Raw genomic sequence first — 13467 nt, forward strand, 5'->3', positions numbered from 1 at the left:
AAAACTGTACCTTCATCAGGCAAGAATAATTTTATACACTTTAGTATGAACTTTTATGCCCTGACTTGCACTTGGAAAAGAAAATAATTAGTAATTAAATATTTAAAAATCATCCTATGTGGGGCGCCTGGGTGGCTCAGTCGGTTGGGCGGCCGACTTTGGCCCAGGTCATGATCTCGCGGTTTGTGAGTTCGAGCCCTGTGTCAGGCTCTGTGCTGACAGCTCAGAGCCTGGAGCCTGTTTCCGATTCTGTGTCTCCCTCTCTCTGACCCTCCCCCATTCATGCTCTGTCTCTCTCTCTATCTCAAAAATAAATAAACGTTAAAAAAATTAAAAAAAAATAAAATAAAAAAATAAAAATCATCCTATGAACTCAAAATGTCCTCAAGATATTCTACTACATATAATATTAACACAAAATCACTTTTCTGTTTAAATAAGGCAACAAGTGTTATACAGCTCATTTTTAACAAATAGGATGAAACGTAATGAGAAAAGACTATACATTTTCAATGGCAATTATAGGCAATGGCCTTAGTATCAATACTAACAGCAGAGTTACAATCTTAAAAATAAGATAGGAGAGAGGACATTTATCTCTTAACTGAAAAATTAATAAGTATATGTCATTCTTGGTATACATTCAGTTTGTGATTGATATTAATATAATAAGATCCTTTGCTTAATAATTTCTGGAGAGCTAAATTCTCTAAAATCTAAATTTTACAATCCTACATATTAATAACAGTGTCAGTTAACATTTTTTGGACAGTTGGTATGTGGCAGGCACAAATGCAAATGATTTACCTATTTAATCCCTATAAACCAGATATTATCAGTATTATAATTTCACAGACTAAAAAGTCAAGAATTTTAAAGAATATTTTTCAGATGTTCAAATGACAGGATACAAAATTTCCTATCACAGAGGTTAAGAACCTGATCCAGAAGAGATTGGGAGTATTTCACATTCAACATTTACTGGTGATCACTCTGTATCAGGTACAGTGCTGACCACATTCACAGAAGTTAATTTAACAGTACCCCTGGGATGCAGCATTATCCTAAGTTTAAAGTAAGTTTAAGGTAAGTTTAGGTATCCTGAACATAAAACTAAGGAACAATGAGAATAACTGATTCTTTGAAGTCTTAGAGTAAATTGAAATTTAAAAAACCTATTTCCTTTAAATATTTTCTTAAACTGGGGCGCCTGGGTGGCGCAGTCGGTTAAGCGTCCGGCTTCAGCCAGGTCACGATCTCGCGGTCCGTGAGTTCGAGCCCCGCGTCGGGCTCTGGGCTGATGGCCCGAAGCCTGGAGCCTGTTTCCGATTCTGTGTCTCCCTCTCTCTCTGCCCCTCGCCCGTTCATGCTCTGTCTCTCTCTGTCCCAAAAATAAATAAACGTTGAAAAAAAAAATTTTTTTTAAATATTTTCTTAAATTAAAAAAACCAAAATTTACCTTTTAGTTGTTCCTCTGTATCTAATCTTATCTTGTTAATAGCTTCATCTCTGGAAATCTAAAAGAAAGATGAAATTCAGTATACATGGCAATATTTACCATTTCTATTTTTACATTATTATACAATTAACACAATGCAATAGTACTCAGATTTTTCTACTGATATTCTTCAGAAGATTAGAGCTGGTTATTGATTTACAAGAGCTATTAGCTGTTTAATTCAGTCAAATATATTTGCACGCTTCCCTAAAATTTGCATTAATCAACAAAAGGACAATGGAGAAGCAAATTGCTATGCTTCTATTTACTTAGCTGTTTAGAGATTTTTAATAAAAATAGGAATAACATTCATAAATAAGATTATGTGAATTATGACAAAAAAGAATTCCCAGAACAAGAAGACAAATTTCGGGTACACCTACTTTATCATGTTCATAATCAGTAAAAACTGCGTAGAGTCTTTCCATGGCGAGTCTATTTGAAGCACAAAATAAATGTCAGAATAAAAATACTTAGAAACATGAGGCAGTGTCTATTATAAACAAAACAAATATTTAATAGTAAGCTAAAATACTTAATAAGCATTTCATAGAGAATTAAAAAATATATATTTATTATTCTTTAACACAGCTCATCTGTTTACTGTTTATGATACACAAATTTCTTTCTCCCCACCTGTCAGGGAAATCGCTCACACATGGTGCTATGCCTTCCCTTTTTCTTAATTGTTCAATTTATTTCAACTTAGATTTTTTCTTACACACAAACTCTCTCTCCAAAAACACTCTCTTTTAACTTCTTGCTTTTTTTCTATTCTGTCTACGTTGGCTGTTACTGCAGGCAACTGTTTTGTTGGGGACAGTTTACATCTCTTTACTCTCTCACTGATGGCTATGAGATTGATACTAATGGAAATATTAACTTTTTCAATTTATTTGAAGTAAAATGAAATACTTTTTCTGGTGATTTCATTTATATTACTGAGTGCTTGCCTATGTACTGGCACTGCTGTAAGCACTGGGCATAAAGAGGTGGTCATACTTTTTTTTTTTTTCCCCAAACTTGATTTCTTTTCAAGAACCTCAGCAGTTTCCTTGGATAGATATCCTATACTTTCTTTTTACTTTTTGACACAGAGTTATGTGGATTATATGAATCTTAACCAATAAATTCCCTCCCCCTTGCATTTGGGATTCAAGCTTAGGCCCTTGAAGAGCGAAGTGGGTTTATCCTTTTTAAGGCATTAATGACTGATACTTATGGCACTCTTAATTTTGGGGGGGGGGGGGTGGATAAGAGTACACAAGTTGGGGAGAGGGGTAGAGGGAGGGAGAGAGAGAATCTTAAGCAAAGCATGGAGCCTGACATAGGGTTCAATCCCACAACCCTGAGAATCATGACCTGAGCTGAAATCAAGAGTTAGACACTCAACTGACTAAGGCACTCAGGTGCCCCTGGCACTCACTTTTAAAATAGAAGAGTACCATGTTAGTAATGCATGGACAATGCTTCCATGGGAAGTTTTTTTCTGAGAGAAAATTAAATCTGATAACAATTTCAAATTTTCTTTTGTACAGATATTCTTACTTATGAGTGTGTTCCACAATCTCTGGTGAAGGGGTAAATAACTTCTGAGGTGTCCTCTTGGTAACACCAATTTCTTTTACCAACTGCTGGATGCCCTGAATTATTTGTTGGGTATATTTTACCCCCACTTTAATAGCATGGCAAAAGTCCTGTTGTAAAATGTTCTCTGCAGAGGCTTCCATCATAACTATTTAAAGGGGGAAAAAAAAAAAGACTGTCATTGAACCTTTTACCAGTATAGCATTGTCAGTGCTACATATGACATGCATGTATATGACATGTATACATACATGTATACATGACATAAATACTACAGATCAATTTTATTAGTAGTATATCTACTTTTTAAACTTCTTCCCTTAAAATCAACATACTTCCAAAATGTAAACGGCAATGAATAAAGAAAACTTAATATCTGAAGTTAGGTTTACATTTTTCTTTAATTTAATAAGGGACTTCTCATAACAAGTGAAACGAATTATGCATACTTATTTTTTAAATAAGTTCTGAGCTATAATTCAAATACCATAAAATTCCACTTTTTAAAGCATACAGCTGCATTTACTTTTAATATATAGTTAAAATGAAATTTAAGAACAACAGCATAGTAGATATCCAATAAATGTTTCCTGTTTAACAATTATTTGCTGTGACCTCCTACTTAATTTTGTCATTGTCACATTGTCTACTGCTTGCACAGGTGGGGGGAAATCTTTTGAAGTGATACTGTTTCAAGTAAGCCAACTAGAGGACAGTAGCTATTACCATAAAAAGGCTGTTTATGGTTTTGTAATAGTAAAACTCCTGTGTAAAGCAGAAGAAACCCCAAGCAGTGCTTCTAGCATGGTATCTAGCTAAAATCTGCTATTCATGTTTGGCTTTGGTTTCTGCTAGGCTGACAGACTCTGGCCTGCTTGTGTGTCATTCCTGGCACTTCTCCATTTGTACCAAGTCAAAGATCCTGTAATGCAAAGATATGATAGTAACTACCACATCTAATATGTTTAATTACATCGTGTTGTCATTAAGGTCACTTGTAAAGCTTCTAGTTATAATCTAGAATGAAAAAAAATCTTAAGTGCTTTGTATGTTGGAATTCCATCAGTCAGTTGAAGGAGACCTGTGAAACTAAAACGTTAAAAACCTAACATTTGTTGGGAATACAAGCTGGTGCAGCCACCCTGGAAAACAGTGTGGAGGTTCCTCAAAAAACTAAGAACAGAACTACCCTATGACCCAGCAATTGCACTACTAGGCATTTATCCAAGGGATACAGGTATACTGTTTCGAAGGGACACATGCACCCCCATGTTTATAGCAGCACTATCAACAATAGCCAAAGTATGGAAAGAGCCCAAATGTCCATTGATGGATGAATGGATAAAGAAGATGTGGTGTATATATATACAATGGAGTATTGCTCGGCAATCAAAAAGAATGAAATCTTGCCGTTTGCAACTACGTGGATGGAACTGGAGCATATTATGCTAAGTGAAATTAGTCAGTGATAGAAAGACAAAAATCATATGACTTCACTCATATGAGGACTTTGAGACAAAACAGATGAACATAAGGGAAGGGAAACAAAAATAATATAAAAACAGGGAGGGGGACAAAACAGAAGAGACTCATAAATGTGGAGAAGAAACAGGGTTACTGGAAGGGTTGTGGGAGGGGAATGGGCTAAATGGGTAAGGGGCACTAAAGAATCTACTCCTGAAATCATTGTTGCACTATCTGCTAACTTGGATGTAAATTTTAAAAAATAAAAAATAAAATTAAAAAAAAACAAAAACAAAACAAAAAAACCCTAACATTTGTGTCATCTGAAATCTGGAAAGAGAGGCTAAAGATGGCAGGCTGAAAAGTACTGGAAAAATAATAGCTGAAAAGTCCCCAGATTTGGCAGTGACATAAACCTACAGATTCGAGAAGCTGAGTAAACCCTATATAGGGTAACCCAAAGAAAAACATATCATAATTAAACTTCTGAAAATCAAAGACAAAGAAAAAAAATCTTGAAACCAGCCAGAGAAAAACAACACCTTACCCGTATGGGAAAAGCAATTCAAATAACACTAGATTTATCATTAGAAACCATGGAGGCCAGAAGGAAGTGGCATAATATTTTTTACGTGCTGAAAGAAAAGAACTGTCAACCCAGGATCCCATACCCAGTAAAAATATTTATGAAATAAATAAATAAATGAAGGAATGAATATTTAGGAATGAACTGATACTCTTAGATGAAGGAGAACTAAGAAAATTTGTCACTGGCAGCCCTACCCTAAAAGAATGGCTAACAGAAATTCTCTAAACAGAAACAATAAAGAAACCATGGAATATCAGGAAGAAAAATACCTGTTAAGCAAAAATGTAGGTAAATACACTTTCTTTCTCCTCTTGAGTTTTCTAAATTACATTTGATGGCTGAAGCAAAAGAAAAAATTGTAACAGCCTGTTGTGGTTCTAAATGTAGAGGAATATTAAAACAATTATATTACAAATGGGGGAGGGTAAGGCAAGGTAAAGTTTCAATACTTCCCTTTAGATATGAAGCAGCTTTTTTGTCACCATGACACTGAAATGGTTATATTCTTCTTCTTATCAGTATTCCCATGACATCCTCTCTCACTTTTCAGATTAATTTGAACTGTTTTTTTTTTTTTTTTTTTTTAACATTTATTTTTGAGAGACAGAGACAGAGCATGAGCAGGGAAGGGGCAGAGAGAAAGGTTGATACAGAATCTCAAGCAGACTCCAGGTGCTGGGCTGTCAGCACAGAGCCCAACGTAGGGCTCGAACCCACAAACCGCGAGATTATGACCTGAGCCAAAGTCAGACGCTTAACCGACTGAGCAAGCCAGGTGCCCCTGAACTGAAGATTTTTAAAAATGTATTTGACAAATGTAAATTATACCTCAATAAATTCATTTAAAAGAATATGAAAGGAAGAATATAATAAATAAAATTAATGGCACAAAAACAGACACATAGACCAATGGAATAGAATAGAAACCCCAGAACTAGACCCACAAACGTATGGCCAACTAATCTTTGACAAAGCAGGAAAGAACATCCAATGGAAAAAAGACAGTCTCTTCAACAAATGGTGCTGGGAGAACTGGACAGCAACATGCAGAAGAATGAAACTAGACCACTTTCTCACACCATTCACAAAAATAAACTCAAAATGGATAAAGGACCTGAATGTGAGACAGGAAACCATCAAAACCCTAGAGGAGAAAGCAGGAAAAGACCTCTCTGACCTCAGCCACAGCAATTTCTTACTTGACACATCCCCAAAGGCAAGGGAATTAAAAGCAAAAATGAACTACTGGGACCTTATGAAGATAAAAAGCTTCTGCACAGCAAAGGAAACAACCAACAAAACTAAAAGGCAACCAACGGAATGGGAAAAGATATTTGCAAATGACATATCGGACAAAGGGCTAGTACCCAAAATCTATAAAGAGCTCACCAAACTCCACACCCGAAAAACAAATAACCCAGTGAAGAAATGGGCAGAAGACATGAATAGACACTTCTCTAAAGACATCCGGATGGCCAACAGGCACATGAAAAGATGCTCAACGTCGCTCCTTATCAGGGAAATACAAATCAAAACCACACTCAGATACCACCTCACGCCAGTCAGAGTGGCCAAAATGAACAAATCAGGAGACTATAGATGCTGGAGAGAATGTGGAGAAACAGGAACCCTCTTGCACTGTTGGTGGGAATGCAAACTGGTGCAGCCACTCTGGAAAACAGTGTGGAGGTTCCTCAAAAAATTAAAAATGGACCTACCCTATGACCCAGCAGTAACACTGCTAGGGATTTATTTACTCAAGGGATACAGGAGTACTGATGCATAGGGGCACTTGTACCCCAATGTTCATAGCAGCACTCTCAACAATAGCCAAATTATGGAAAGAGCCTAAATGTCCATCAACTGATGAATGGATAAAGAAATTGTGGTTTATATACACAATGGAGTACTACGTGGCAATGAGAAAGAATGAAATATGGCCTTTTGTAGCAACGTGGATGGAACTGGAGAGTGTTACGCTAAGTGAAATAAGCCATACAGAGAAAGACAGATACCATATGTTTTCACTCTTATGTGGATCCTGAGAAACTTAACAGAAACCCATGGGGGAGGGGAAGGAAAAAAAAAAAAGAGGTTAGAGTGGGAGAGAGCCAAAGCATACGAGACTCTTAAAAACTGAGAACAAACTGAGGGTTGATGGGGGGTGGGAGGGAAGGGAGGGTGGGTGATGGGTATTGAGGAGGGCACCTTTTGGGATGAGCACTGGGTGTTGTATGGAAACCAATTTGACAATAAATTTCATATACTGAAAAAAAATAACATGATAAACAATAGATGGGATATTTCAAGCACAATGTGAGATTTTAGTAAAATAAACATGAGAATGAAGCTCCTTAACAACAACAAAAAATTCCTCAAACTTTGTTTTCACTAAACTTCAAAGCAATTCATTTTAAAAAATACTTGATAAGAAAATTCCTTACAGTTTTGTGTCTATAGACCCGTGCTGTCCAATATGGCAGTTATTACTTCCATATGATTATTTGCATTTAAATAAATTAAAATTATATAAAATTTGAAATCCAGTTCCTTAGCCATTCTAGCCACATTTCAAAAGCTCAGTTGCTACATATTCAAATATAAAACATTTACTACATTGCAGAGTTCTACTGGTCAGCACTGCCATAGAGGCTAAAAATTTACACAAAAATAGCTTGTCTAAATGCTTGCTCTAAACTGTTAACCATTTTAAGTAGTTGAAGATTTTTGAGATTAGTTGAAAACTATAAATTCTAGATATAAATTTCTTAAAAATTGTTACTGGTATACTTTTTCCTAACTTATATCCTAGCACATGTAGAAAGATCAGTGATATTAAGTGAACCAGTTGAACACAAGCAGAATGTGTAGAATGATGGCTGCTGAAGTCATCTGGCAGCTAAAAGCACAAAGAAATTATTCTTCCCCTATAAGGTCATGCTTTAAAGATTTGGATTACTAAATTTTTAAGTAATGGAATGGCAGTAATTAATTACTTTTCTGTATTTTTGTATCCCAGAAGTTCCATGACTTGGGCCCAATATTAACTTTAACACATGAAACATGAAGTAAAATGTGTATCTGGTGCATCGTTATCAAAGTAGAGAACTGGCTGAATATCTTCATGGAGACAGTGATGGCAAAAGACATAAAATGGAGGCTGGTAATTTCTGAAACCAGTCCTTTAAGAGGTTGCTTCTGAATCACTCTCAGTCTCCTAGTTACTCAAGATAACCTTCTGATGGTTTCTTCAGTCTCTAGACTGCAAGAGAGCAATCCATCTAGAGAGCAAGAGGTAAGAAGAACAAGTAGAAGGTTGCCTATGAGGTTTCTACAGCATGCCATAGATGCAATAAAGATCCTTAGTTCATTCCTCTAACAACTACATAAAATTAGAGGAGTTCCAAGTCCAAAGTAGGTAGAGGTTATATATATGACTATATATATGACCATTTATATGTTATAAATTTTGAAGCAAGTTAATTTCTGTGTCTGAATGATAACAGCAGGTATGAACGGTATGCCTACTAGGTACTAGATATTATGTTAGGTACTTTACAAATCCTGACTCTAATCTTCACAACAACCCTATAAAAAAATAATTTACTAAGTAATGAACACTACTTGTTCACTTGTAACACTATTTTTAAGCAAAAAAAATTTCAGATTCAGACCAAGTAAACTTTAGACCAACACTTTGCTCAAGGCCCCTTCTGAGATGTTCAAGTATGTAAGAGTCATCTGTTATTCATGGCTTCCCCAAATCTTTGCAATGTTCTCTCTACATTGTAATAGTTCCCTACAGTATGAATCTCACCTTCTGGAGGTAGAATCCAAAACATTTCCTTGCTTCCCCTATAGTCAAGGATGCAGTCATGTGTTACAGTTCTGCCTAGTGTGATGTAGGTGAAAACTGCTATGTCGGGGCTCTAGGAAAGCTCCTTGAAAGGGAAGGTGACTTACTCAGTTGGCATACACCTTTTTGTTATTCCCCTCCTTTTTCCTTCCTCTTGCCTACAAATCAGCTAAGTTGGTCAGAGCTCCAGTAGCCAGTTCATAAGCATGAAATAAGGGCCACACCTTGAGGATAGCAGGGCAGAAAACTGAAAGGAATCCAGATTTCTTAAGATCTCATAGAGCCACTATAACTGTCATGGACCCACTTGTTATTTATTTTACCAACACAATCTCTAATATGTAGATAACATACAACTCCTATTATATGTGTTTTATCTACCATATAGTACCAGATTCCATCTCCATTACTGACCAGTATTCCAAAAGAAGCTGGAAATGAGGTATTTCATATGTTAATTGTACAAAAAAGTAATAAAAGCTCAGTAGTTTACATTTCATCAAAATATTCCCACATCAGAAGATCCCATATCAGAAAGTCCCAGATATCAAATATCACACAGAATACACTGATATGAGACCTTAATTAATTTGTCCAAGGTTACAGAGTTAACTGTGTGGCAGCTGTTGGGTTTCAAGCACAGGTTATTTTGACTGTGGAAGCCAATTCTCCTTCAACAGAACTATGCCACTTTTCATTCATACAATTACATTTTTGTTACGAGGAGCAAGGGTAACCTATGGTCAGTGCATTTCTTCATTAGTTTTCTACCTACTAGAAATAGGTCACCTCTTTTTCAGAGGACATTAAACAGGTTTTGAATGATGAATTAGCTAAATTAACATATTTAAACTAATAAAACAATTTATTACCAGATTTAGAAATTCAATTTTTAGACTAGCTTTTTAGTCTAAAAATAATTACCAGAACTGTCGTGGAAAATAAAAATTTTTGTAGATTTCAATCAAACTTGTACAACATTCTATAATTCTAGGAATTGTTTGATATGTAGCAAGAGCACTACCACAATAGGGCAGCAATATAACAAAACAAAAATCTTTATGGCTAATTGACAAAACAAATACACAGAAGTATACAAATGCATTTTTAAGGAGCCAGAATTTATAAGTAAAATCCAGAACAAATGTAGTAAACTACTTACCAATTTGACTTTTAGGTGCTCCAGCAACCACTAGATTTAAAGTACTGGAAGACATTTCTTTCCGTGTTGGATTAACAACACACTCTCCATCAATCATTCCTATTCGGACTGCCCCTAAGATATATCAAAATACAGGCAGTTGTAAAATAAAAACTCAGTTTTCAAGACATTATTTCAGTGATAGCTTCAATCCCTATCTTTAATTGTGACTACAATAAAATCCATATTTCTACCATGGTATTTAAGGCCCACAGAACATCCTACCCCACCTTACCTTCTGGCCTCACTGGAGCACTCTGAATTGCTCAAATACACTATTTCTTCCATACCTCTGTGATTATGCTCATGCTCTTTTCTTGGGCTAGACTGTACTTTCTCCAAGGCAAATGCTTACCATCTGATCCTACTAAGGTTCAGCTTTAATGGTGAGTACTCTGAAAAGCCCTCCTTGACAACCTGACTTCACAAGACTAAACCTACCCTTTTCTATCATTTTCTTACCATTTTTACTATACTTTTATAATGCTGTTTATAAATAATTGTTTCCCCTGCTTACACTGAAAGCAAGAATTGTGCCTAGTCTGCCTTTATTCCTTCAGTTTTTACCTTAGTATCTGGCATTTAGGATATTCTAAAATTACTTACTTGGTGAGTCTTTTTTATATTGCATGAATACAACTTTTAAGAGTCATTAAGTTCTAAACATGTTGTTTTATCCTGAAAGACTATGTACTCTAACAATTTCCTATTCCCCCGCAAAAAGTCCTTAAACAGAGGAGGCAACTAAGAAATCAAAGTATCTAGGAACATAAAAGTCTCTAACACTATAACTTATTGCTATCAGAAATAAAACTCAAGGCAAGGATGAAAATATCTCAAAAAGGAATCTTAGATGGTCATCTAACTAAACTCCCTATGAGATTTACAGAGCCAGTAAATCTATGCCCTTGCTATATATAGCATGCTCACTAGTAAAAAACATGTTTCTTATTTTCAAATCCTAACTTACCAATAGGTCCATTCCAAGGAATATCTGATAATGAGAGGGCTACAGAAGCTTAACAAAAACAAAGAAAAAAAATAAGAGCTGAAATAGAATTATTTCATACCTTTAAAAAAAGGTGATAATTTTAATCTCGATTTTTAAACTTACCACCATTAATTGCTAGAACATCAGGTTCATTAACACCATCTACTGCTAACAGATTACAAAGTACCTGGTACAAGGGGAAAAATTTAAAGCACTTAAAAAAAAAATCTACTTGATTTAGGAGGATTATTATTTTTGTTAACATCTTGAACTAAAATAAAGGATCACCATGTGGTTAAAATATGGACTTTATAGTCAAACCCTTATTTCTGGCTATCATTTAACTACATGCTTGACTATGGCAAATTACTTAAGCCTCAAAAGGTTCCTTATATTTAAAAGGGAAAGATAATAACACCTCCCTAAAAGATATTCTGTAAGTTAAAGGTAATATTATTTGTAAAGCATTTACAATACTGGGCATGTTGAAAATATTCAGTAAATGTTAGCTATTTCTATTACATAAAAATACTGTTTTCTATTAACAAGCATATAGAAAACAAATGAGTGAATTACTTTATTATTATACTGCAATAATACGCCTATGTCATATATGAAGAAAACAACTTGAGATAAAACTTCTTGAGGCATCCTTGCAAAGGCATATTTATTTTTGTCAAATAAATAAAAGTTAATTAAAGTAAATTAATGGGTCATTATTCTGAGAGAGAATAATATTCACAAAATATTAAAATATAATAAAGTAGAAGAGGACACAATAAAAATAGGTAATAAAAACTAGTTGTAGTGATTGTCCTAGCCTCTGACACTAATCTGACTTTCAGGCCCCAGCCTGATCTGTCCCCGACCTCCTTAATTGCTATAAACTTTTGCTCTAAACCCTGTTTCCTGCATCAGAGCTTTTGTGCTTCCCCCCCATCTGCTCAGAATGCTTCCTCCACACTCCTAGGTTGGCTAACTCCTACTCATAATTCGGTATCAATTCAAATTGACATCAGATTAATATTTTTAAAATTATTAGTATGTTTTTTAAAAAAAATGTAAAATAGCATCACTAAAAATTCTTATTTTGTCCTCTAATATTTAGCCTAAGTAGTATTATAGAGATTCATTACGTAATTTTTGATTAATCTGGAAACAAACGTAAAACAGAATCTACCTGGGTATCATAAAAGTAGCCAGCTGGAAAGAGAGGTCTAATTGAACGATCTGCCAAAAGAAAAAGAAAAGTAAATAGTACTGACAAAAGCTGCTTTATAATTCAACCTTTTCACTCTATTAAACACGAGGCTGGAAAATAATATAGGTAGCTGTTCAGATGTTAAAAAAAAAAAAAATCCCCTTGGACTGACTTACTGAGAGGGGTCATGGATAAATGTCAGTGCTTCAATTAATCTATACCATGCCCTAATAACAAAAAACTAGCAGGGCTGGAGCACACAAGTCTAAAATTGGGGAGCAACTTTTCATTTCTGTTCCAAAGGCATCAGTTACATATATAAGCAGAGGAAAGAGACTTAAGGACAATAACAGACCAAAAGAAAAGTATACCAAGTACCCAGGATTCAGTAGTGAATAAACAAAATTTTTTCTTTCATGGACCCCACATGAAAGTAAATAACCTCGGGCAGTGTTAACTTAATGGAAGAACATTTAGGGGAACTGTAGAATATAGATAGAAGAAAGGCTAACACAAGCATATCAGAGAGAGTTAATGTCTCTTAATATCTTACCTATTACTCGACTTGTAAGAATTTCTTTATCAGAAGATCCAATCTCTCTTCTAAGATAGTTTGTGGGAATTCTACCTGCTGCAGCAGCCTTCTGTCTATAGTCAACCTGAAGTAGTAATGAAAAAAAAAACGAAGTTCATTTAACTCCTTTTTATGGCAACTATTTCCCAAGAACCACTATTCAGATACTAATTCTTCTGAGGTTGCTAACAATATGGTCCAGATTAAGAATGGAGAATATTTTATTTACTTTTAGTGTTTTGTATGTCTTTGGGAAGTGAAAGCTGATACAAGTATTTCAGTAAATTGATTTTTAAAAAGCCCTCCACTTAGCAGTGAGAGGACTATGTAGCCTCACTACTTCCCAGAGTGGCTTATTCTACTCAGATTAAACATTCCCTTTTTTATATCAACTCTGTTCAATAAAACTGCATTCCCCTTTTCATAATAGAAGGAAGCCATAAACTCCTAAAGAACTCTTTACTCTTCACCAAACATACTTGCAGACTCATACTGAAGGGAAACCT

The 13467-nt window shown here is 35.1% G+C and overlaps 1 protein-coding gene across 5 annotated transcripts in view; it reads right to left on the bottom strand.

Moving 5' to 3' along the window:
• The window catches only part of PNPT1 (polyribonucleotide nucleotidyltransferase 1), a 64904-nt gene that overhangs the window by 43300 nt on the left and 8137 nt on the right, over positions 1-13467 (bottom strand). For all 5 annotated transcript variants that reach the window (XR_007150933.1, XM_047852982.1, XM_047852980.1 and 2 more), the window contains 8 exons: positions 12941-13046; positions 12367-12416; positions 11310-11373; positions 11166-11213; positions 10157-10270; positions 3047-3233; positions 1882-1933; positions 1460-1517 (listed from right to left, as the gene is read on the bottom strand). Coding sequence is in view for 4 of the 5 variants with exons in the window: in XM_047852982.1 (XP_047708938.1) it covers positions 1460-1517; positions 1882-1933; positions 3047-3233; positions 10157-10270; positions 11166-11213; positions 11310-11373; positions 12367-12416; positions 12941-13046 (679 nt within the window). In the remaining variant the exon portion in view is untranslated. The remainder of the gene's footprint in view (positions 1-1459; positions 1518-1881; positions 1934-3046; positions 3234-10156; positions 10271-11165; positions 11214-11309; positions 11374-12366; positions 12417-12940; positions 13047-13467) is intronic.

This window comes from Prionailurus viverrinus, chromosome A3 (assembly GCF_022837055.1).
Source record: "Prionailurus viverrinus isolate Anna chromosome A3, UM_Priviv_1.0, whole genome shotgun sequence".
NCBI classification, from domain to species: Eukaryota; Metazoa; Chordata; class Mammalia; order Carnivora; family Felidae; genus Prionailurus; species Prionailurus viverrinus.